Genomic DNA, 26,805 nt, shown 5'->3' on the forward strand with positions numbered 1-26,805 from the left:
GCTAGAGGACCCAGTTTATTTCACTGCTAATGTCACTGCTCGAGGACCCAGTTTATTACACTGCTAATGTCACTGCTCGAGGACCCAGTTTATTACACTGCTAATGTCACTGCTCTAGGACCCAGTTTATTACACTACTAATGTCACTGCTCGAGCGCCCAGTTTATTACACTGCTAATGTCACTGCTCGAGGACCCTGTTTATTACACTGCTATTGTCACTACTCGAGGACCCTGTTTATTACACTGCTAATGTCACTGCTCGAGGACCCTGTTTATTACACATCTAATGTCACTGCTCGAGGACCCTGATTATTACACTGCTAATGTCACTGCTCGAGGACCCTGTTTATTACACATCTAATGTCACTGCTCGAGGACCCTGATTATTACAATGCTAATGTCACTGCTCGAGGACCCAGTTTATTACACTGCTAATGTAACTGCTCGAGGACCCTGTATATTGCACTGCGAATGTCACTGCTCGAGGACCCAGTTTATTACACTGCTAATGTCACTGCTCGAGGGCCCAGTTTATTACACTGCTAATGTAACTGCTCGAGGGCCCAGTTTATTACACTGCTAATGTCACTGCTCGAGGACCCAGTTTATTACACTGCTAATGTCACTGCTCGAGGGCCCAGTTTATTACACTGCTAATGTCACTGCTCGAGGACCCTGTTTATTACACTGCTGATGTCACTGCTCAAGGACCCAGTTTATTACATGACTAATGTCACTGCTCGAGGACCCAGTTTATTACACTGCTAATGTCGCTGTTCGAGGGCCCAGTTTATTACACTGCTAATGTCACTGCTCGAGGACCCAGTTTATTACACTGCTAATGTCACTGCTCGAGGACCCAGTTTACTACACTGCTAATGTCACTACTCGAGGACCCTGTTTATTGCACTGCTAATGTCACTGCTCGAGGGCCCAGTTTATTACACTGCTAATGTCACTGCTCGAGGAACCAGTTTACTACACTGATAATGGCACTGCTCGAGGACCCAGTTTATTACACTGCGAATGTCACTGCTCGAGGGCCCAGTTTATTACACTACTAATGTCACTGCTCGAGGGCCCAGTTTATTACACTGCTAATGTCACTGCTCGAGGACCCAGTTTATTACACTACTAATGTCACTGCTCGAGGGCCCAGTTTATTACACTGCAAATGTCACTGTTCGAGGACCCAGTTTGTTACACTGCTAATGTCACTGCTCGAGGGCCCAGTTTATTACACTGCTAATGTCACTGCTCGAGGAACCAGTTTACTACACTGATAATGTCACTGCTCGAGGACCCAGTTTATTACACTGCTAATGTCACTGCTCGAGGGCTCAGTTTATTACACTGCTAATGTCACTGCTCGAGGACCCAGTTTATTACACTACTAATGTCACTGCTCGAGCGCCCAGTTTATTACACTGCAAATGTCACTGTTCGAGGACCCAGTTTGTTACACTGCTAATGTTACTGCTCTAGGACCCAGTTTATGACACTGCTAATGTCACTGCTGGAGGGCCCAGTTTATTACACTGCAAATGTCACTCCTCGAGGGCCCAGTTTATTACACTGCTAATGTCACTGCTCGAGGAACCAGTTTGTTATTCTGCTAATGTCACTGTTCGAGGACCCAGTTTATTACACTGCTAATGTCACTGTTCGAGGACCCTGTTCATTTCACTGCAATGTCACTACTCGAGGACCCAGTTTACGACACTGCTAATGTCACTGCTCTAGGACCCAGTATGTTATACTGCTCATGTCACTGCTCGAGGACCCAGATTACTACACTGCTAATGTCACTGCTCTAGGACCCAGTTTATTCCACTGCTAATGTCACTGCTGGAGGGCCCAGTTAATTACACTGCTAATGTCACTGCTCGAGGACCCAGTTTATTACACTGCTAATGTCACTGCTCGAGGACCCAGTTGATTACACTGCTAATGTCACTGCTCGAGGACCCAGTTTATTACACTACTAATGTCACTGCTCGAGGGCCCAGCTTATTACACTGCAAATGTCACTGTTCGAGGACCCAGTTTACCACACTGCTAATGTGACTCCTTGAGGGCCCAGTTTATTACACTGCTAATGTCACTCCTTGAGGGCCCAGTTTATTACACTGGTAATGTCACTGCTTGAGGACCCAGTTTACTATCCTGCTAATGTCACTGCTGAAGGACACAGTTTATTACACTGCTAATGTCACTGCTCGAGGACCCAGTTAAGAACATTCCTAATGTCACTGCTCGAGGTCCCAGTTTATTACACTGCAAATGTCACTGCTCGAAGGCCCAGTTTACTACACTGCTAATGTCACTGCTCGAGGGCTCAGTTTATCACACTGCTAATGTCACTGCTCGAGGACCCAGTATGTTATACTGCTCATGTCACTGCTCTAGGACCCAGTTTGTTACACTCCTAATGTTACTGCTCTAGGACCCAGTTTATTACACTGCTAATGTCACTGCTCGAGGGCCCAGTTTATTACACAGCAAATCTCACTGCTCGAGGACCCAGTTTACTGCACTGCTAATGTCACTGCTCGAGGGCCCAGTTTATTACACTGCTAATGTCACTGCTCGAGGACCCTGTTTATTACACTGCTAATGTCACTGCTCAAGGACCCAGTTTATTACATGACTAATGTCACTGCTCGAGGACCCAGTTTATTACACTGCTAATGTCGCTGTTCGAGGGCCCAGTTTATTACACTGCTAATGTCACTGCTCGAGGACCCAGTTTATTACACTGCTAATGTCACTGCTCGAGGACCCAGTTTACTACACTGCTAATGTCACTACTCGAGGACCCTGTTTATTGCACTGCTAATGTCACTGCTCGAGGGCCCAGTTTATTACACTGCTAATGTCACTGCTCGAGGAACCAGTTTACTACACTGATAATGGCACTGCTCGAGGACCCAGTTTATTACACTGCGAATGTCACTGCTCGAGGACCCAGTTTATTACACTACTAATGTCACTGCTCGAGGGCCCTGTTTATTACACTGCTAATGTCACTGCTCGAGGACCCAGTTTATTACACTACTAATGTCACTGCTCGAGGGCCCAGTTTATTACACTGCAAATGTCACTGTTCGAGGACCCAGTTTGTTACACTGCTAATGTCACTGCTCGAGGGCCCAGTTTATTACACTGCTAATGTCACTGCTCGAGGAACCAGTTTACTACACTGATAATGTCACTGCTCGAGGACCCAGTTTATTACACTGCTAATGTCACTGCTCGAGGGCTCAGTTTATTACACTGCTAATGTCACTGCTCGAGGACCCAGTTTATTACACTACTAATGTCACTGCTCGAGCGCCCAGTTTATTACACTGCAAATGTCACTGTTCGAGGACCCAGTTTGTTACACTGCTAATGTTACTGCTCTAGGACCCAGTTTATGACACTGCTAATGTCACTGCTGGAGGGCCCAGTTTATTACACTGCAAATGTCACTCCTCGAGGGCCCAGTTTATTACACTGCTAATGTCACTGCTCGAGGAACCAGTTTGTTATTCTGCTAATGTCACTGTTCGAGGACCCAGTTTATTACACTGCTAATGTCACTGTTCGAGGACCCTGTTCATTTCACTGCAATGTCACTACTCAAGGACCCAGTTTACGACACTGCTAATGTCACTGCTCTAGGACCCAGTATGTTATACTGCTCATGTCACTGCTCGAGGACCCAGATTACTACACTGCTAATGTCACTGCTCTAGGACCCAGTTTATTCCACTGCTAATGTCACTGCTGGAGGGCCCAGTTAATTACACTGCTAATGTCACTGCTCGAGGACCCAGTTTATTACACTGCTAATGTCACTGCTCGAGGACCCAGTTGATTACACTGCTAATGTCACTGCTCGAGGACCCAGTTTATTACACTACTAATGTCACTGCTCGAGGGCCCAGCTTATTACACTGCAAATGTCACTGTTCGAGGACCCAGTTTACCACACTGCTAATGTGACTCCTTGAGGGCCCAGTTTATTACACTGCTAATGTCACTCCTTGAGGGCCCAGTTTATTACACTGGTAATGTCACTGCTTGAGGACCCAGTTTACTATCCTGCTAATGTCACTGCTGAAGGACACAGTTTATTACACTGCTAATGTCACTGCTCGAGGACCCAGTTAAGAACATTCCTAATGTCACTGCTCGAGGTCCCAGTTTATTACACTGCAAATGTCACTGCTCGAAGGCCCAGTTTACTACACTGCTAATGTCACTGCTCGAGGGCCCAGTTTATCACACTGCTAATGTCACTGCTCGAGGACCCAGTATGTTATATTGCTCATGTCACTGCTCTAGGACCCAGTTTGTTACACTCCTAATGTTACTGCTCTAGGACCCAGTTTATTACACTGCTAATGTCACTGCTCGAGGGCCCAGTTTATTACACAGCAAATCTCACTGCTCGAGGACCCAGTTTACTGCACTGCTAATGTCACTGCTCGAGGGCCCAGTTTATTACACTGCTAATGTCACTGCTCGAGGACCCTGTTTATTACACTGCTAATGTCACTGCTCAAGGACCCAGTTTATTACATGACTAATGTCACTGCTCGAGGACCCAGTTTATTACACTGCTAATGTCGCTGTTCGAGGGCCCAGTTTATTACACTGCTAATGTCACTGCTCGAGGACCCAGTTTATTACACTGCTAATGTCACTGCTCGAGGACCCAGTTTACTACACTGCTAATGTCACTACTCGAGGACCCTGTTTATTGCACTGCTAATGTCACTGCTCGAGGGCCCAGTTTATTACACTGCTAATGTCACTGCTCGAGGAACCAGTTTACTACACTGATAATGGCACTGCTCGAGGACCCAGTTTATTACACTGCGAATGTCACTGCTCGAGGACCCAGTTTATTACACTACTAATGTCACTGCTCGAGGGCCCTGTTTATTACACTGCTAATGTCACTGCTCGAGGACCCAGTTTATTACACTACTAATGTCACTGCTCGAGGGCCCAGTTTATTACACTGCAAATGTCACTGTTCGAGGACCCAGTTTGTTACACTGCTAATGTCACTGCTCGAGGGCCCAGTTTATTACACTGCTAATGTCACTGCTCGAGGAACCAGTTTACTACACTGATAATGTCACTGCTCGAGGACCCAGTTTATTACACTGCTAATGTCACTGCTCGAGGGCTCAGTTTATTACACTGCTAATGTCACTGCTCGAGGACCCAGTTTATTACACTACTAATGTCACTGCTCGAGCGCCCAGTTTATTACACTGCAAATGTCACTGTTCGAGGACCCAGTTTGTTACACTGCTAATGTTACTGCTCTAGGACCCAGTTTATGACACTGCTAATGTCACTGCTGGAGGGCCCAGTTTATTACACTGCAAATGTCACTCCTCGAGGGCCCAGTTTATTACACTGCTAATGTCACTGCTCGAGGAACCAGTTTGTTATTCTGCTAATGTCACTGTTCGAGGACCCAGTTTATTACACTGCTAATGTCACTGTTCGAGGACCCTGTTCATTTCACTGCAATGTCACTACTCGAGGACCCAGTTTACGACACTGCTAATGTCACTGCTCTAGGACCCAGTATGTTATACTGCTCATGTCACTGCTCGAGGACCCAGATTACTACACTGCTAATGTCACTGCTCTAGGACCCAGTTTATTCCACTGCTAATGTCACTGCTGGAGGGCCCAGTTAATTACACTGCTAATGTCACTGCTCGAGGACCCAGTTTATTACACTGCTAATGTCACTGCTCGAGGACCCAGTTGATTACACTGCTAATGTCACTGCTCGAGGACCCAGTTTATTACACTACTAATGTCACTGCTCGAGGGCCCAGCTTATTACACTGCAAATGTCACTGTTCGAGGACCCAGTTTACCACACTGCTAATGTGACTCCTTGAGGGCCCAGTTTATTACACTGCTAATGTCACTCCTTGAGGGCCCAGTTTATTACACTGGTAATGTCACTGCTTGAGGACCCAGTTTACTATCCTGCTAATGTCACTGCTGAAGGACACAGTTTATTACACTGCTAATGTCACTGCTCGAGGACCCAGTTAAGAACATTCCTAATGTCACTGCTCGAGGTCCCAGTTTATTACACTGCAAATGTCACTGCTCGAAGGCCCAGTTTACTACACTGCTAATGTCACTGCTCGAGGGCCCAGTTTATCACACTGCTAATGTCACTGCTCGAGGACCCAGTATGTTATACTGCTCATGTCACTGCTCTAGGACCCAGTTTGTTACACTCCTAATGTTACTGCTCTAGGACCCAGTTTATTACACTGCTAATGTCACTGCTCGAGGGCCCAGTTTATTACACAGCAAATCTCACTGCTCGAGGACCCAGTTTACTGCACTGCTAATGTCACTGCTCGAGGGCCCAGTTTATTACACTGCTAATGTCACTGCTCGAGTGCCCAGTTTATTACACTGCAAATCTCACTGCTCGAGGACCCAATTTACTGCACTGTTAATGTCACTGCTCGAGGGCCCAGTTTATTACACTGCTAATGTCACTGCTCGAGGACCCAGTTTGTTACACTGCTAATGTCACTGCTCGAGGACCCAGTTTACTACACTGCTAATGTCACTGCTCTCGGACCCAGTATGTTATACTGCTCATGTCACTGCTCGAGGACCCAGATTACTACACTGCTAATGTCACTGCTCTAGGACCCAGTTTATTCCACTGCTAATGTCACTGCTGGAGGGCCCAGTTTATTACACTGCTAATGTCACTGCTCGAGGACCCAGTTTATTACACTGCTAATGTCACTGCTTGAGGACCCTGTTTATTTCACTGCTAATGTCACTGCTCGAGGACCCAGTTTATTACACTGCTAATGTCACTGCTCGAGGACCCAGTATGTTATACTGCTCATGACACTGCTCTAGGCCCAGTTTATTACACTGCTAATATCACTGCTGGAGGGCCCAGTTTATTACACTGCGAATGTCACTGCTCGAGGACCCAGTTTATTACACTACTAATGTCACTGCTCGAGGGCCCAGTTCATTACACTGCAAATGTCTGTGTTCGAGGACCCAGTTTACCGCACTGCTCATGTCACTCCTGAGGGCCCACTTTATTAAACTGGTAATGTCACAGCACGAGGACCCAGTTTACTACACTGCTAATGTCACTGCTGAAGGACCCAGTTTATTACACTGCTAATGTCACTGCTCGAGGACCCAGTTTATTACATTCCTAATGTCACTGCTCGAGGTTCCAGTTTATTACACTGCAAATGTCACAGCTCGAGGACCCAGTTTACTACACTGCTAATTTCACTGCTCGAGGACCCAGTTTATTACACTGCTAATGTCACTGTTTGAAAACCCAGTTTATTACACTGCTAATGTCTCTGCTCGAGGTCCCTGTTTACTACACTGCTAATTTCACTGCTCGAGGACCCAGTTTACTACACTGCTAATGTCACTGCTCGAGGACCCAGTTTATTACACTGCTAATGTCACTGCTTGAAAACCCAGTTTATTACACTGCTAATTTCACTGCTCGAGGACCCAGTTTATTACACTGCAAATGTCACTGCTCGAGGGCCCAGTTTATTACACTGCTAATGTCACTGCTCGAGGGCCCAGGTTATTGCACTGATAATGTCACTGCTTGAGGACCCACTTAATTACACTGCTAATGTCACTGCTCGAGGACCCTGTTTATTACACTGCTAATGTTACTGCTCGAGGACCCTGTTTATTACACTGCTAATGTCACTGCTCGAGGACCCAGTTTATTACACTGCTAATGTCACTGCTTGAGGCCCCAGTTTATTATACTGCTAATGTCACTGCTCGAGGATCCAGTTTATAACACAGCTAATGTCACTGCTCGAGGGCCCAGTTTATTACACTGCTAATGTCACTGCTCGAGGACCCGGTTTATTACACTGCTAATGTCACTGCTCGAGAGACCTGTTTATTACACTGCTAATGTCTCTGCTTGAGGACCCAGTTTATTACACTGCTAATATCACTGCTCGAGGGCCGAGTTTACTACACTGCTAATGTCACTGCTCAAGGTCCCAGTTTATTACACTGCTAATGTCACTGCTCGAGGAGCCTGTTTATTACATTGCTAATGTCACTGCTCGAGGGCCCAGTTTATTACACTGCTAATGTCACTGCTCGAGGACCCTGTTTATTACATTGCTAATATCACTGCTCGAGGACCCAGTTTATTACACTGCTAATGTCACTGCTCGAGGGCCCAGTTTATTACACTGCTAATGTCACTGCTCGAGGACCCTGTTTATTACATTGCTAATATCACTGCTCGAGGATCCAGTTTATTACACTGCTAATGTCACTGCTCGAGGGCCCAGTTTATTACATTGCTAATGTCACTGCTCGAGGGCCCAGTTTATTACACTGCTAATGTCACTGCTCGAGGACCCTGTTTATTACATTGCTAATATCACTGCTCGAGGACCCAGTTTATTACACTGCTAATGTCACTGCTCGAGGGCCCAGTTTATTACACTGCTAATGTCACTGCTCGAGGACCCTGTTTATTACATTGCTAATATCACTGCTCGAGGACCCAGTTTATTACACTGCTAATGTCACTGCTCGAGGGCCCAGTTTATTACACTGCTAATGTCACTGCTCGAGGACCCTGTTTATTACATTGCTAATATCACTGCTCGAGGACCCAGTTTATTACACTGCTAATGTCACTGCTCGAGGGCCCAGTTTATTACACTGCTAATGTCACTGCTCGAGGACCCTGTTTATTACATTGCTAATATCACTGCTCGAGGACCCAGTTTATTACACTGCTAATGTCACTGCTCGAGGACCCTGTTTATTACACTGCTAATGTCACTGCTCGAGGGCCCAGTTTATTACACTGCTAATGTCACTACTCGAGGACCCAGTTTATTTCACTGCTAATGTCACTGCTCGAGGACCCTGTTTATTACACTGCTAATGTCACTGCTCGAGGGCCCAGTTTATTGGACTGCTAATGTCATTGCTCGAGGACCCAGTTTATTTCACTGCTAATGTCACTGCTCGAGGACACTGTTTATTACATTGCTAATATCACTGCTCGAGGGCCCAGTTGACTACACTGCTAATGTCACTGCTCAAGGTCCCAGTTTATTACACTCCTAATGTCACTGCTCTAGGACCCAGTTTATGACACTGCTAATGTCACTGCTCGAGGGCCCAGTTTATTGCACTGCGAATGTCACTGCTCAAGGACCCAGTTTATAACACTGCTAATGTCACTGCTCGAGGACCCTGTTTATTACATTGCTAATATCACTGCTCGAGGACCCAATTTATTTCACTGCTGATGTCACTGCTCGAGGACCTTGTTTATTATCCTTTTAATGTAGCTGCTCGAGGACCCAGTTTATTACACTGCTAATGTCACTGCTCCAGGGCCCAGTTTATTACACTGCTAATATCACTGCTCGAGGACCCAGTTTATTACACTGCTAATGTCACTGCTCGAGGGCCCAGTTTATTAAATTGCTAATGTCACTGCTCGAGGGCCCAGTTTATAACACTGCTAATGTCACTGCTCGAGGGCCCAGTTTATTACACTGCTAATGTCACTGCTCGAGGACCAGTTTGTTATACTATTAATGACTCTGCTCGAGGACCCAGTTTATTACACTGCTAATGTCACTGCTCGAGGACCCAGTTTATTACACTGCTAATGTGACTGCTTGAGCGCCCAGTTTATTACACTTCTAATGTCACTGCTCGAGGGACCAGTTTATTACACTTCTAATGTCAATGCCCGAGGACGCAGTTTACTACACTGCTATTGTCACTGCTCGAGGACCCAGTTTATTACACTGCTAATGTCACTGCTTCAGGATCCAGTTTACTAGACTGCTAATGTCACTCCTCGAGGGCCCAGTTTATTACACTGCTAATATCACTGCTCGAGGACCCAGTTTACTACACAGCTAATGTCACTGCTCGAGGGCCCAGTTTATTACACTGCTAATGTCACTGCTCGAGGACCCAGTTTATTACACTGCTAATGTCACTGCTCGAGGGCCCCGTTTATGACACTGCTAATGTCACTGCTCGAGGACCCAGTTTATTACACTGCTAATGTCACTGCTCGAGGGCCCCGTTTATGACACTGCTAATGTCACTGCTCGAGGTCCCAGTGTATTACACTGCTAATGTCACTGCTCGAGGACCCAGTTTATTACACTACTAATGTCACTGCTCGAGGGCCCAGTTTATTACACTGCTAATGTAACTGCTCGAGGGCCCCGTTTATGACACTGCTAATGTCACTGCTCGAGGACCCAGTTTATTTCACTGCTGATGTCACTGCTCAAGGACCCAGTTTATTATCCTTTTAATGTCGCTGCTCGAGGACCCAGTTTATTACACTGCTAATGTCACTGCTCCAGGGCCCAGTTTATTACACTGCTAATATCACTGCTCGAGGACCCAGTTTATTACACTGCTAATGTCACTGCTCGAGGGCCCAGTTTATTAAATTGCTAATGTCACTGCTCGAGGACCCAGTTTATAACACTGCTAATGTCACTGCGCGAGGACCCAGTTTATTACACTGCTAATGTCACTGCTCGAGGACCCTGTTTATTACACTGCTAATGTCACTGCTCGAGGACCCAGTTTATTACACTGCTAATGTCACTGCTCGAGGACCCAGTTTATTACACTGCTAATGTCACTGCTCGAGGACCAGTTTGTTATACTATTAATGTCACTGCTCGAGGACCCAGTTTATTACACTGCTAATGTCACTGCTCGAGGACCCAATTTATTTCACTGCTGATGTCACTGCTCGAGGACCTTGTTTATTATCCTTTTAATGTCGCTGCTCGAGGACCCAGTTTATTACACTGCTAATGTCACTGCTCCAGGGCCCAGTTTATTACACTGCTAATATCACTGCTCGAGGACCCAATTTATTACACTGCTAATGTCACTGCTCGAGGGCCCAGTTTATTAAATTGCTAATGTCACTGCTCGAGGGCCCAGTTTATAACACTGCTAATGTCACTGCTCGAGGGCCCAGTTTATTACACTGCTAATGTCACTGCTCGAGGACCAGTTTGTTATACTATTAATGACTCTGCTCGAGGACCCAGTTTATTACACTGCTAATGTCACTGCTCGAGGACCCAGTTTATTACACTGCTAATGTGACTGCTTGAGCGCCCAGTTTATTACACTTCTAATGTCACTGCTCGAGGGACCAGTTTATTACACTTCTAATGTCAATGCCCGAGGACGCAGTTTACTACACTGCTATTGTCACTGCTCGAGGACCCAGTTTACTACACTGCAAAGGTCAATGCTCGAGGACCCTGTTTATTACACTGCTAATGTCACTGCTTCAGGATCCAGTTTACTAGACTGCTAATGTCACTGCTCGAGGGCCCAGTTTATTACACTGCTAATATCACTGCTCGAGGACCCAGTTTACTACACAGCTAATGTCACTGCTCGAGGGCCCAGTTTATTACACTGCTAATGTCACTGCTCGAGGACCCAGTTTATTACACTGCTAATGTCACTGCTCGAGGGCCCCGTTTATGACACTGCTAATGTCACTGCTCGAGGACCCAGTTTATTACACTGCTAATGTCACTGCTCGAGGGCCCCGTTTATGACACTGCTAATGTCACTGCTCGAGGTCCCAGTTTATTACACTGCTAATGTCACTGCTCGAGGACCCAGTTTATTACACTACTAATGTCACTGCTCGAGGGCCCAGTTTATTACACTGCTAATGTCACTGCTCGAGGGCCCCGTTTATGACACTGCTAATGTCACTTCTCGAGGACCCAGTTTATTACACTGCAAATGTCACTGCTCGCGGGCCCAGTTTATTTCACTGCTAATGTCACTGCTCGAGGACCCAGTTTATTACACTGCTAATGTGACTGCTTGAGCGCCCAGTTTATTACACTGCTAATGTCACTGCTCGAGGACACAGTTTATTACACTGCTAATGTCACTGCTCGAGGACCCAGTTTATTACACTCGTAATGTCACTGCTTGAGCGCCCAGTTTATGACACTGCTAATGTCACTGCTCGCGGACCCTGTTTATTACACTGCTAATGTCACTGCTCGAGGACCCAGTTTATTACACTGCTAATGTCACTGCTCGAGGACCCAATTTATTTCACTGCTGATGTCACTGCTCGAGGACCTTGTTTATTATCCTTTTAATGTCGCTGCTCGAGGACCCAGTTTATTACACTGCTAATGTCACTGCTCCAGGGCCCAGTTTATTACACTGCTAATATCACTGCTCGAGGACCCAGTTTATTACACTGCTAATGTCACTGCTCGAGGGCCCAGTTTATTAAATTGCTAATGTCACTGCTCGAGGGCCCAGTTTATAACACTGCTAATGTCACTGCTCGAGGGCCCAGTTTATTACACTGCTAATGTCACTGCTCGAGGACCAGTTTGTTATACTATTAATGACTCTGCTCGAGGACCCAGTTTATTACACTGCTAATGTCACTGCTCGAGGACCCAGTTTATTACACTGCTAATGTCACTGCTCGAGGGCCCAGTTTATTACACTTCTAATGTCACTGCTCGAGGGCCCAGTTTATTACACTGCTAATGTCACTGCTCGAGGACCAGTTTGTTATACTATTAATGACTCTGCTCGAGGACCCAGTTTATTACACTGCTAATGTGACTGCTTGAGCGCCCAGTTTATTACACTTCTAATGTCACTGCTCTAGGGACCAGTTTATTACACTTCTAATGTCAATGCCCGAGGACGCAGTTTACTACACTGCTATTGTCACTGCTCGAGGACCCAGTTTACTACACTGCAAATGTCAATGCTCGAGGGCCCAGTTTATTACACTGCTAATGTCACTGCTCGAGGACCCAGTTTATTACACTGCTAATGTCACTGCTCGAGGGCCCCGTTTATGACACTGCTAATGTCACTGCTCGAGGACCCAGTTTATTACACTGCTAATGTCACTGCTCGAGGGCCCCGTTTATGACACTGCTAATGTCACTGCTCGAGGGCCCAGTTTATTACACTGCTAATGTCACTGCTCGAGGGCCCCGTTTATGACACTGCTAATGTCACTTCTCGAGGACCCAGTTTATTACACTGCTAATGTCACTGCTCGAGGACCCAGTTTATTACACTGCTAATGTCACTGCTCGAGGACCCAGTTTATTACACTGCTAATGTCACTGCTCGAGGACCCAGTTTATTACACTGCTAATGTGACTGCTTGAGCGCCCAATTTATTACACTGCTAATGTCACTGCTCGAGGACACAGTTTATTACACTGCTAATGTCACTGCTCGAGGACCCAGTTTATTACACTCGTAATGTCACTGCTTGAGCGCCCAGTTTATGACACTGCTAATGTCACTGCTCGCGGACCCTGTTTATTACACTGCTAATGTCACTGCTCGAGGACACAGTTTATTACACTGCTAATGTCACTACTCGAGGACCCAGTTTATTACACTGCTAATGTCACTGCTCGAGGACCCAGTTTATTACACTACTAATGTCACTGCTCGAGGACACAGTTTATTACACTGCTAATGTCACTACTCGAGGGCCCAGTTTATTACACTGCTAATGTCACTGCTCGAGGACCCTGTTTATTACACTGCAAATGTCACTGCTCGCGGGCCCAGTTTATTACACTGCTAATGTCACTGCTCGAGGACCAGTTTGTTATACTATTAATGTCACTGCTCGAGGACCCAGTTTATTACACTGCTAATGTCACTGCTCGAGGACCCAATTTATTTCACTGCTGATGTCACTGCTCGAGGACCTTGTTTATTATCCTTTTAATGTCGCTGCTCGAGGACCCAGTTTATTACACTGCTAATGTCACTGCTCCAGGGCCCAGTTTATTACACTGCTAATATCACTGCTCGAGGACCCAGTTTATTACACTGCTAATGTCACTGCTCGAGGGCCCAGTTTATTAAATTGCTAATGTCACTGCTCGAGGGCCCAGTTTATAACACTGCTAATGTCACTGCTCGAGGGCCCAGTTTATTACACTGCTAATGTCACTGCTCGAGGACCAGTTTGTTATACTATTAATGACTCTGCTCGAGGACCCAGTTTATTACACTGCTAATGTCACTGCTCGAGGACCCAGTTTATTACACTGCTAATGTCACTGCTCGAGGACCCAGTTTATTACACTGCTAATGTGACTGCTTGAGCGCCCAGTTTATTACACTTCTAATGTCACTGCTCGAGGGACCAGTTTATTACACTTCTAATGTCAATGCCCGAGGACGCAGTTTACTACACTGCTATTGTCACTGCTCGAGGACCCAGTTTACTACACTGCAAATGTCAATGCTCGAGGACCCTGTTTATTACACTGCTAATGTCACTGCTCGAGGACCCAGTTTACTACACTGCTAATGTCACTGCTCGAGGGCCCCGTTTATGACACTGCTAATGTCACTTCTCGAGGACCCAGTTTATTACACTGCAAATGTCACTGCTCGCGTGCCCAGTTTATTACACTGCTAATGTCACTGCTCGAGGACCCAGTTTATTACACTGCAAATGTCACTGCTCGCGTGCCCAGTTTATTACACTGCTAATGTGACTGCTTGAGCGCCCAGTTTATTACACTGCTAATGTCACTGCTCGAGGACACAGTTTATTACACTGCTAATGTCACTGCTCGAGGACCCAGTTTATTACACTCGTAATGTCACTGCTTGAGCGCCCAGTTTATTACACTGCTAATGTCACTGCTCGCGGACCCTGTTTATTACACTGCTAATGTCACTGCTCGAGGACCCAGTTTATTACAGTGCTAATGTCACTGCTCGAGGCCCCTGTTTATTATACTGCTAATGTCACTGCTCGAGGACCCAGTTTATTACACTGCTAATGTCACTGCTCGAGGCCCCTGTTTATTATACTGCTCATGTCACTGCTCGAGGACCCAGTTTATTACACTGCTAATGTCACTGCTCGAGGGCCCAGTTTATTACACTGCTAATGTCACTGCTCGAGGACACAGTTTATTACACTGCTAATGTCACTGCTCGAGGACCCAGTTTATTACACTGCTAATGTCACTGCTCGAGGACCCAGTTTATTACACTACTAATGTCACTGCTCGAGGACACAGTTTATTACACTGCTAATGTCACTACTCGAGGGCCCAGTTTATTACACTGCTAATGTCACTGCTCGAGGACCCAGTTTATTACACTGCTAATGTCACTGCTCGAGGACACTGTTTATTACACTGCTATTGTCACTGCTTGAGGACCCAGTTTACTGCACAGCTAATGTCACTGCTCGAGGGCCCAGTTTATTACACTGCTAATGTCACTGCTCGAGGACCCAGTTTACTACACTGCTAATGTCAATGCTCGAGGACCCAGTTTTTTACACTTCTAATGTCACTGCTCGAGGGCCCAGTTTATTACACTGCTAATGTCACTGCTCGAGGACCCAGTTTATTACACTGCTAATGTCACTGCTCGAGGCCCCAGTTTATTACACTGCTAAAGTCACTGCTCGAGGACCCAGTTTATAACACTGCTAATGTCACTGCTCGAGGGCCCAGTTTATTACACTGCTAATGTCACTACTCAAGGACCCAGTTTATTCCACTGCTAATGTCACTGCTCGAGGACCCGGTTTATTACACTGCTCATGTCACTGCTCGAGGACCCAGTGTATTACACTGCTAATGTCACTGCGCGAGGACCCAGTTCATTACACTGCTAATGTCACTGCTCGAGAACCCTGTTTATTACACTGCAAATGTCACTGCTCGAGGGCCCAGTTTATTACACTGCTAATGTCACTGCTCGAGGGCCCAGTTTATTACACTGCTAATGTCACTGCTCGAGGACTCAGTTTATTACACTGCTAATGTCACTGCTTGAGGACCTTGTTTATTATCCTTTTAATGTCGCTGCTCGAGGACCCAGTTTATTACACTGCTAATGTCACTGCTCGAGGGCCCAGTTTATTACACTGCTAATATCACTGCTCAAGGACCCAGTTTATTACACTACTAATGTCACTGCTCGAGGACCCAGTTTATTACACTGCTAATATCACTGCTCAAGGACCCAGTTTATTACACTACTGATGTCACTGCTCGAGGGCCCAGTTTATTACACTGCTAATGTCACTGCTCGAGGACCCAGTTTATTACACTGCTAATGTCACTGCTCGAGGACCCAGTTTATTACACTGCTAATGTCACTGCTTCAGCGCCCAGTTTATTACACTTCTAATGTCACTGCTCGAGGGACCAGTTTGCTACACTGCTAATGTCACTGCTCGAGGGCCCAGTTTATTACACTCCTAATGTCACTGCTTGAGCGCCCAGTTTTTTACACTGCTAATGTCACTGCTCGAGGGCCCAGTTTGCTACACTGCTAATGTCACTGCTCGAGGGCCCAGTTTATTACACTTCTAATGTCACTGCTCGAGGACCCAGTTTATTACACTGCTAATGTCACTGCTCGAGGGCCCAGTTTATTCCACTGCTAATGTCACTGCTCGAGGACCCAGTTTATTACACTGCTGATGTCACTGCTCGAGGGCCCAGTTTATTACACTGCGAATGTCATTGCTCGAGGACCCAGTTTATTACACTGCTAATGTCACTACTCGAGGATCCAGTTTATTACAGTGCTAATGTCACTGCTCGAGTGCCCAGTTTACTACACTGCTAATGTCACTACTCGAGGACCCTGTTTATTACACTGCTAATGTCACTGCTCGAGGGCCCAGTTTATTTGTCCATGCATTCCTTTTCGGAAAATGACCAGAGAGGTGATGACTCACACCCACCTATTTAATTGGAGATCATCTCCAGCACTTTTTTCACGGCAGGTGGTCAATTCAAATGTATATGTGTTCACTTGCACTTTCATTGTCCGACACTAAATGACTATCTATGCGCATTGTACAGAATCCCATTGTTTCCATGAGAAAGAATTTCAGCAGCCAACAGTAACTTTTAATTTCTTAGCTTCCCCAAGTAAAACATAACATATTTTGCATTCTCATCTATAAAAGATATTATGAATCTACCGTGAAGCAACTCTATTAATGTCTGTTGTCATATCAGTCCTTAAGTCCATGGACATAATAGCAGAAGTAGGCCATTCAGTCCATTGAGTCTTTGAACCCCTCAGTGAATCATGACTGATCTGATGATCATCACCTTTCACTTTCCTACCCTTCTCCCTTAATTCTCAGGTTAAAAATCTAGTTTGGCTTTGGATATCCTTAATGACCCAGGCTTGGCAGTCCCCTGTGGTAAAGAATTCCACAAATTCACTCTCTGAGAGAAGAAATTCCTCCTTGTGTCAATCGATGTGAAGCTGGAAAACACAGTAGACAAGCAGGAGACTAGAAGAACACAGCAAGCCAGGCTGCATTAGGAGGTGGAGAAGTCAACGTTTCAGACAACATCTGAGGAGCAGGAAAGTCAATGTTTCCGGTTAAAACCCTTTTGTCAGGACTGGCAACGGAAGCCCAGAAGTAAGGGGTGGGGGAGGTTGGGGATGGGTGGGTGTGGGGAGTGGGTACGGAGATGGGTATGGCTGGGGGGAGGGCAGGTGAGTTAATGATAGGCAGATACAGATCGGCCTTTTCTCGTTGGAACGGCGAAGGATGAGGGGTGACTTGATAGAGGTTTATAAGATGATCAGAGGAATAGATAGAGTAGACAGTCAGAAACTTTTTCCCCGGGTACAACAGAGTGTTACAAGGGGACATAAATTTAAGGTGAAGGGTGGAAGGTATAGGGGAGATGTCAGGGGTGGGTTCTTTACCCAGAGAGTGGTGGGGGCATGGAATGCGCTGCCCGTGGGAGTGGTAGAGTCGGAATCTTTGGTGACCTTTAAGCGGCAATTGGATAGGTACATGGATAGGTGCTTAAGCTAGGACAAATGTTCAGCACAACATCGTGGGCCGAAGGGCCTGTTCTGTGCTGTATTGTTCTATGTTCTATGTTCTATGTTCTAATGTGATTGGTCATTGGGAAGGGTGGTGTAGATGGATGAGTAGGAAGATGGATAGATTAGGTCAGGTCAGGGAGGCGAGGAGAAGGGGGAAGGCTGGACATGGGATAAGGCTGGGGTTGGAGGGATTTTGAAGCTGGCAAAGTCAATATGGAGGCCATTGGGCTATAATCTCCTCAGGCAAAATATCAGGTGTTGTTCTTCCAGATTACGTTTAGCTTTCCTCTGACGGTGGAGGAGGTCAAGATGGACATGTCGCCAGGGAAGTGGGAGGGGGAATTAAAATGGACGGCAACTGGGAAGTCGGGTTGGTTGATGCTTGCAGAGTGCAGGTGTTCCGCGAAGTCCCTAAGTCCATGTTTGGTCTCCCCGATATAGAGGAGACTACATCAGGAGCCTCGGATGCAGTAGATCAGGTTGGGTGAGGTGCAGGTGTATCTCTGCTGGATCTGGAAGGATTGTTTAAGGCCTTCGACGGATGTGAGATGAGAGGTGTAGGGGCAGGTGTTGCACCTCTTGCGATGGCAGGGAATGGTACCGGGTGTGATGGAGAAGTTGATAGGAAGTTTAGAGTTGATGAGGGAGTCGCAGAGTGAACAGTCCCTGCAGAAAGCAGACAGGGATGGGGAAGGAAATACCTTCCTATTCACCTATTTGCTCTACCCTTCCCACTGACCAATCACAATAACCCCCCACCTGCATCCACCTATCACCATCCCACTTACCCTTCCCCCAGCCCCACCCCTCTCCCTCTATTTATTTCTGGGCTCCCCTCCCCCTTCCCAGTCCTGACGAAGGGTTTCAGCCTGAAACGTTGCCTTTCCTGCTCCTCGGCTGCTGCCTGACCTGCTGTGCTCTTTCAGCTTCACATCTGTTGACTCTCATTTCCAGAATCTGCAGTTCTTACTGTCTTTAAATTCCGCCTTTTCCCTGTCTTAAAAGCTGCGGGCCTCAGAGAAAAAGATGACACATTCTCAAAAATAATTTCTTAAAACCATTTCATTTGCCTCCTACTTTAAGTACATAATTATTTCAACTGAAAGTCAAACTTCGCAATTGGTGTCTCTTTTTAGACATAATATTGTCTTGCAGTGAACCCTTGGGATGGTGACCTGGGATTTGAGTAACACTTTCTAAACAGGATTGCTAACTTATATTTCAGACATACTCTACAGAATGTCTGGACGTATATATTGAAAAGGCACATAGACCCGACTCTCATTTTTAAGCTCTAATCATAAGGGTGGCACAGTGGCTCAGTGGTTAGCACAGCTGCCTCACAGCGCAAGGGACCTGGGTTCAATTCCCGCCTCAGGTGACTGTCTGTGTGGAGTTTGCACATTCTCCCCGTGTCTGTGTGGGTTTCCTTCCACAATCCAAAGATGTGTAGGTTGGGGTGGATTGGCCATGCTAAATTGCCCACAGTGTCAGGTGCATAAGTCAGGCATAAATATAGGGTAGGGGAGTGGGTTACTCTTCAGAGGGTCAGTGTGGATTTGTTGGGCTGAAGGGCCTGTTTTCACACGGTAGGGATTCTAATTCTAACCTTATTAATAGCACTGATATCAAACTTTACAGTACCTCCCCTCTTCAGAGATCATGAAGCTACCTGTTCATTTTTCCTTTCAAATACCAATAAAACACTGCAAGATCTGCAGGTCTTTGAAAAATATTACACTCAGATGGCATCGCTCAGGCCTTGGAGGTAGCGTTGTTAAATTTCCATCTTACCCTTTGACATCTGTGACTTCTTTAGGCACTTTCTGACTTACCTCTGTGTAAAAACTATCATTTTGCAGACATGTGGTTTTTATCTTGATATATCTCCACACATGTGAATATGTGGTCAAAACAATTCAGAATAATTAAGGAAGTTATGATAAGAATATTCCTCAGCTCAAAGCTGTGTTTGTTATATGCTCTGTTGTGAAGCCATCTGAGCAACTGGCTCATCTTGCCAATCTTATCTGAGATATATGAAGCACATTCACTTCCATTGATGGTGGTTTGGCAGAACGGTGTTGCCATTTGGCAAAGTTCCTCTGTTTCACTGAGATGGGCAATTAATTGAAGTAGTGTTGAAACCTCTGAGAATCTGTCTCTTCGATCTGAGAATCTTTTGCTCTGAGAGCCATGAGGTCAGAATCATTGGCAAACAGGATTCATAGACATTTTTGGTTTTTCATGAAATGCTGTCAGTTAGACTGGGAGCCAGCAAGACAATATTGGAGATACACCCCCTGTTCACAGGACAGGATGGCTGATGGAAGAGGATGAGTGCTAGAACATAGCTCTGCGTCACCCTGCTGGAATTCTTAGAGGGAACGGATGATTCATTATCAGGAAGGACACAGCCCATCATTCCACCATGGTGAAGCTCATTGATCATGATGGATTTGGATTTGTATCACATCATTCCAGGATTGTCCAGAGGGTTGGCCTTTGAGAGGGTCAATGAAAATGAAGAAAAGGGCTGCATACTTTTTGAAGCAATTTTCCCAGATTTGTCTCACTGTGGACATCATGTCCATGGTGCTTCGACATGAGCCTTGGGTAGACTTAGTTCAGCCTCAGTAGGAAATCTGATCAGGATGCTGTTCTGCTCTGCAGAGTCATAGAGTCAGACAGCACAGAAACCAAGACTCTTTGGTCCAACTTATCTGTGCTGACCAGACATCCCAATCTGATCTAGTCCCATTTGCCATCATCTGGCCCATATTCCTCTAAACCCTTCCTATTCATATACCCATCCAGATGCCTTTTAATTGTTGTAAGTGTACCAGCCTCCACCACTTCCTCTGGCAGTTCAATCCATACACGCACCACCTTCTGCGTGAAACAAAGTTACCCCTCAGATCCTTTTAAAATCTTTCCCCTCTCACCTTAAACCTATGTCCCCTAGTTTTGAACTCCCTTTCCTTTGGAAAAAGACCTTGGCTAATCGCCCCATCCCTGCCCCTTATGATTTTATAAACCTCTAGAAGAGGTGAGAATCCTCTGTAGTTGCTATACTCTGCCCTCACTGCATGTTTTGTGGGCTCTATGTTTATTGTGTAATAAGTTTCACCTGCGAATGGAAAGTTCATAACAGGATGTAGCAGGGTCCTCTGGTCCTCTTTACAGAGACTACATTTCCTCCTGATCTAATCAGCTCTTCATTAACCGTTTCTGTGGGACTTTTAACTGTGGACAGAAAAGGGCAAAATGTCGATGACCTTTTCAAGCTGTGTTTCTGTCTGATCCCTGATAGCCATTGTCACTTTTTCCATGCTCTGATGAGGACCTTTGGCCTGGACCTGCCTCTGAGCTTGAGGTTTCCCCAAAGCAGCTCACGTTGCCCTGTCAGTGACTCCGCAGGGAAGCTGGTTCCAATGGAATAGCCGATACAGCACCAGGCTGCAAGGAGAAACCAGGCCCCTTCAGGTCACTCTCCTGATCAATAGTGTGAGAGATTTTCAAATGATTTTCAACATTTGGAAATAGTTAAGACATTCTAATACTTTGAAACTTTCATGTACACACACGCTTTTATATTAATGTTTAAAGGCTTTATCGAGCCTATCATGGACATTATTGTCAGTTGGCTGCTTTCCACACCTAGCAACCCCAGCTCCCTCTGACTACAACCACATCACCCCCTGGAAGCTGCTGGGCTGCTTAGGGAGGGTGGAGGAGGGTAGAGCGGGCAGTGAGGGAGAGGATAGAGCAGGCAGTGAGGGAGAGGGTAGAGGGCAGTGAGGGAGAGGGTAGAGGGGGCAGTGTGGGAGAGAGTAGGGGGCAGTGTGGGAGAGGGTAGAGCGGGCAGTGAGGGAGAGGGTAGAGGGCAGTGAGGGAGAGGGTAGAGGGGGCAGTGTGGGAGAGAGTAGGGGGCAGTAAGGGAGAGGGTAGAGGAGGCAGTGTGGGAGAGGGTAGGGGGCAGTAAGGGAGAGGGTAGGGGGCAGTGTGGGAGAGGGTAGGGGGCAGTAAGGGAGAGGGTAGAGCATGCAGTGAGGGAGAGAGTAGGGGGCAGTGTGGGAGAGGGTAGAGCGGGCAGTGTGGGAGAGGGTAGGGGGCAGTAAGGGAGAGGGTAGGGGGCAGTGTGGGAGAGGGTAGGGGGCAGTAAGGGAGAGGGTAGGGGGCAGTGTGGGAGAGGGTAGGGGGCAGTAAGGGAGAGGGTAGGGGGCAGTGTGGGAGAGGGTAGAGGGGACAGCGACGGTGAGGGTAGAGAGGGCAGTGAGGGAGAGGGTAGAGCATGCAGTGAGGGAGAGAGTAGGGGGCAGTGTGGGAGAGGGTAGAGCGGGCAGTGAGGGAGAGGGTAGAGCGGGCAGTGTGGGAGAGGGTAGGGGGCAGTGAGGGAGAGTGTAGGGGGCAGTAAGGGAGAGGGTAGAGGAGGCAGTGTGGGAGAGGGTAGGGGGCAGTGAGGGAGAGGGTAGGGGGGGCAGTGAGGGAGAGGGTAGGGGGCAGTAAGGGAGAGGGTAGGGGGGGCAGTGAGGGAGAGGGTAGAGGGGGCAGTGAGGGAGAGGGTAGAGTGGGCAGTGTGGGAGAGGGTAGAGGGGGCAGTGAGGGAGAGGGTAGAGGGGGCAGTGAGGGAGAGGGTAGAGGGGGCAGTGAGGGAGAGGGTAGAGGGGGCAGTGAGGGAGAGGGTAGAGGGGGCAGTGAGGGAGAGGGTAGAGGGGGCAGTGAGGGAGAGGGTAGGGGGCAGTGAGGGAGAGGGTAGAGGGGTCAGTGAGGGAGAGGGTAGAGGGGTCAGTGAGGGAGAGGGTAGGGGGCAGTGAGGGAGAGGGTAGAGGGGGCAGTGAGGGAGAGAGTAGGGGGCAGTGAGGGAGAGGGTAGAGCAGGCAGTGAGGGAGAGGGTAGGGGGCAGTGTGGGAGAGGGTAGAGGGGGCAGTGAGGGAGAGGGTAGAGCAGGCAGTGAGGGAGAGGGTAGGGGGCAGTGAGGGAGAGGGTAGAGGGGGCAGTGTGGGAGAGGGTAGAGGGGGCAGTGAGGGAGAGAGTAGAGCAGGCAGTGAGGGAGAGGGTAGGGGGCAGTGAGGGAGAGGGTAGAGGGGGCAGTGAGGGAGAGGGTAGAGGGGGCAGTGAGGGAGAGGGTAGAGGGGGCAGTGAGGGAGAGGGTAGAGGGGGCAGTGAGGGAGAGGGTAGGGGCAGTGAGGGAGAGGGTAGGGGGCAGTGAGGGAGAGGGTAGAGGGGGCAGTGTGGGAGAGGGTAGAGGGGGCAGCGGTGAGGGTAGAGGGGGCAGTGAGGGAGAGGGTTGAGGGGGAAGTGTGGGAGAGGGTTGAGGGGGAAGTGTGGGAGAGAGTGAATGAGTGCAATCTGTAATGATCAATATTTTTTTAAAAATCAGAGTGATCAGTAGCCACCTCGGAGGCTTCGATCTCCTGGTTCGGTCAGCTCACTGGAGTTTCTGGTACTTCTAAAAACAATGACCTTCTCAGTGTTGACAGCTTTTGAGAAAGGAATTTCCCAGCCTAGAGCTTGTGGTAATGGATCAGTAATGATCTGACTGGGAAAAATGCAGGGCCACTGACTTTTCAAAATAGGTGACTCATCACACTCTCTGTCAACATTCATTTGTGTTCTTTTCATAGACGGTTTACTCCACAACAAGCAGTTGGAGAATGTTTTACTGCAGCTATTCACATAGAGTTCCAACTCTCTCTCTCTCTCATCCACAGTATATGATCATCAGTAGGCATAAAACAAGTCATATTTTTATTTTCCTTAACCTCGTATTAATTCTTACTGCTTAGTGAATCAAGGCAACATTTTAATCAATCCCCCTATCACAGTTAAAGTGCAAAAACTATCTAGAACTTCACAGGTAAAGGAGTTGTCAACTAATACATGCAATATGGTTAAGATAAACTGTTAACCAGTAAAGCAGTACAGAAGTTCCAAAATAGGGTCAGAAACCTGCCGTTCAACCCTGATCGGTGGAAAAATGCCCATCGAGCATCATTTTCCCAAAATATTCCCATAGAGTTATCTGCTTCAGGGATTCGGCATGGTGTTGACTTCAACCCTAGACTTTGCTGGAGAAATGACTCTCTGGTCATTGGAATATCTGGGCTGTATATATATATATATATATATATATGTGTGTGTGTTCCTCTTTGTCCTCGTTCCCTTTGTCACATGATCAGTTGATAGTGATCATGAATTGGAAGGATTATGTGATTGTGGAAAAGGACAAGGAGTAGTTGAACGTAATTGAAAATTAAACAGAGGAGGATCACCTTCAGTGGGTGAGAGCGAACTTCGCTAACCTACTTACTGTCTTTACCTGAACATTCAACATTAAGCTATCTCTTTTCTGTTCCAGCATCAAGCAAATGTTGACCACCCAAGCTGACAGATTTAACGAAGAGGAGGTATTGATTTCACTTTCTCTAATGTTATCTCTCAGGTGTCCCTCGGACTATAGCACTGGTCACTGTACATTCTCAACTTTTTCATTACCCCTCATCATCCCATTTCCCAATCACCTCCTCTTTCTATCACCCCCTCTGTCTCCCATCACCTGCCCTCTCCTAATTAAACCCCCCACTCCTCATCACTCCCACTCTCCATCACTCCATCTATCCCCCCTCCTCATTCACTCCCTCTTTTGATCACTCCATTCCCTCCTCTACACATCTACCCCCTCTTCCCCCTCTTCCCATCCACCCCCTCTCCTAATCGCCCTCTCTCCCTATTACCCCATCTCTCCATCACCTCCTGTCCAATCACACCTCTTACCATCACCCTGTTCCCATCACTCCCTCTCCCCATCACCTCCTCTCCCAATCCGTCTCTCTCCCATTACCCCATCTCTCCATCATCCCCTCTCTGATCACACTCCTCTCCATCACTTCATTCCCATTCTCCCCATTCCCTTTCACAGCCTTCTATCTCCCTTCTCTGTGTCATCCCATTCCCCTCTGTCAGACCCGTCCCTCAATCAGCTTCCTCCACCCTTTTTCTTGATTCACTCCTGTCCCAATCACTCTCTTTTCCGACTATTCCCAAATACCTTTCTTTCCCAATTAAACACCATGCTGGGTGCAGCCCATGATTAAAGCAGATTGAAGTTCCTGCTGCCTTTTCTGTTTCGTGACACCTGAGGGTGGTTACAGTTCTCCACTGTTCTGTAACAGAGACAGCTGCCAGCCAACATAACACTCTGACATGTGAATCTCACACATGTGGATCTCATACTTTGACATGTGGACATCACATTTTGATATGTGGATATCGCTCTAATTAGTGGATAATATACTCTGACATGTGGATATCACACCATGACAAGTGAATATCACATTGATATGTGGCTATCACCCAACATGTGACTGTCATATGATATGCTGCGTTCTGACAAATCACACTCTGACATGTGGATCGTTGGAATATCTAGGTCAATGAGTTTTGAGCTCAGTGTTTGATCAGAGTGGGTGCCTCCTTTAGAATTTTATCCCCACATTTTTGGAAGTAATGCAAGGTTTCTTGAGCAACCAGCAACGTGTTTGACTCTGAAATTATCTCTGAAATACTGAGGAAGCCACTCATTTGGATGCAATAAAGTGACTCACCGTCTCAAGAGGATTTAAGAATGGACAATACATGATGAGTGAACTTGTTTCAGGGATGAGTGACTTCTAGGTTAGCGAGCTGGGGTTGTTGAGATTGGACAGAGATGTTCAAGATTATGACAGGGTTAGTTAGGTAGAGAAAGAAAAGCTATTCGCATGAATTGACTGTACAAAGACTAGGAGACATAGATTTTGAGGAGAATTTGGGGAGGATTGGAGGAAAGATTTGTAAGGAGTAAGTGGTATGGCTACCAATGATTTCCAAAGGACAGCTACTTGAGGGAAATGTTCCTGCAGATGCACAGGAAGAGAGTGGAAGAGTGACAGTGACTGGATTACTCCACAGAGAGTCAGATTTGGCCAGCAGAATGTCAATGGAGTGACAGCTCTCCCAGATGAAGCTCTAATGTAGTGAGTTCATGACACAAGACGCAGTGAAGAATCATGGTGATGTTAGCTCAGAGTGACACTGCAAGTGGAAGGTTAAAGTGTCTGTCTCCTGCTACGTGTTGTGATTGCTGACTCTGTGATGATTGTGACTATCATCCTGTCCTTTCACTCTTACTCTAGTGTGAACAGATGTTTACTGCATTCCCTCCTGATGTCGCTGGTAACCTCGACTATAAAAACCTGTGTTACGTTATCACACACGGTGAAGAGAAGGACTGAGGACACCCATCCTGCAGGATGACGATTATCGTTGAGAGTGATGTGATTCTCCCTCCTGGTAATGGGGATGTTCAGGAGAGACAATGTTCACAAGGAGTTTGTGGATTCATTGCAAATCTTCACACACCTTTGAATGTTAACTTTCAGTAATATATTGCGATGTGAACTCCCTTTTCTGATGATTTAAAATGTTTGTTGTTGCATACCCTGATTAGGATTCTGACTCAGTTGTAAATAAATATCTTTCCCAAGTATCATTGTGATCATTCATTGTTCTTGGTTCTTGTCATTGCTGGATGCAATAACTGTATTTTGGTGGGATTGACTGACTTTATTTGAATCATTCCTAGGATGTGGAGACTACAGGCTAGGACAGCATTTATTGTCCATCCCTAATTGTCCATGAGCAAGTGAGCCACCTCTGATTCATAGAGTCATATAGATGGAAACAGGCCCTTCAGCCCAACTCGTCCATGCCAACCAGATTTCCTAAACTGAACCAGTCCCATTTTTCTGCATTTAGCCCATACCCCTCTAAACTTTTCTTATCCATG

General features: G+C 46.7%; 1 protein-coding gene across 1 annotated transcript in view; it reads left to right on the forward strand.

Moving 5' to 3' along the window:
- LOC122563842 (myosin regulatory light chain 2, ventricular/cardiac muscle isoform-like) overlaps positions 1-26,505 on the forward strand; it is a 57,579-nt gene extending 31,074 nt beyond the window's left edge. Inside the window, exons 6-7 of the mRNA XM_087977063.1 lie at positions 24,337-24,385; positions 26,153-26,505. Of these exons, the coding sequence (XP_087833189.1) occupies positions 24,337-24,385; positions 26,153-26,251 (148 nt within the window). The 3' untranslated portion in view covers positions 26,252-26,505. The remainder of the gene's footprint in view (positions 1-24,336; positions 24,386-26,152) is intronic.
- Positions 26,506-26,805: the final 300 nt, after the last annotated feature.

Source organism: Chiloscyllium plagiosum, unplaced genomic scaffold (genome assembly GCF_037043375.1).
Source record: "Chiloscyllium plagiosum isolate Xiang-an unplaced genomic scaffold, Cpla_swu_hap1 HiC_scaffold_31, whole genome shotgun sequence".
In the NCBI taxonomy this organism is placed as follows: domain Eukaryota; kingdom Metazoa; phylum Chordata; class Chondrichthyes; order Orectolobiformes; family Hemiscylliidae; genus Chiloscyllium; species Chiloscyllium plagiosum.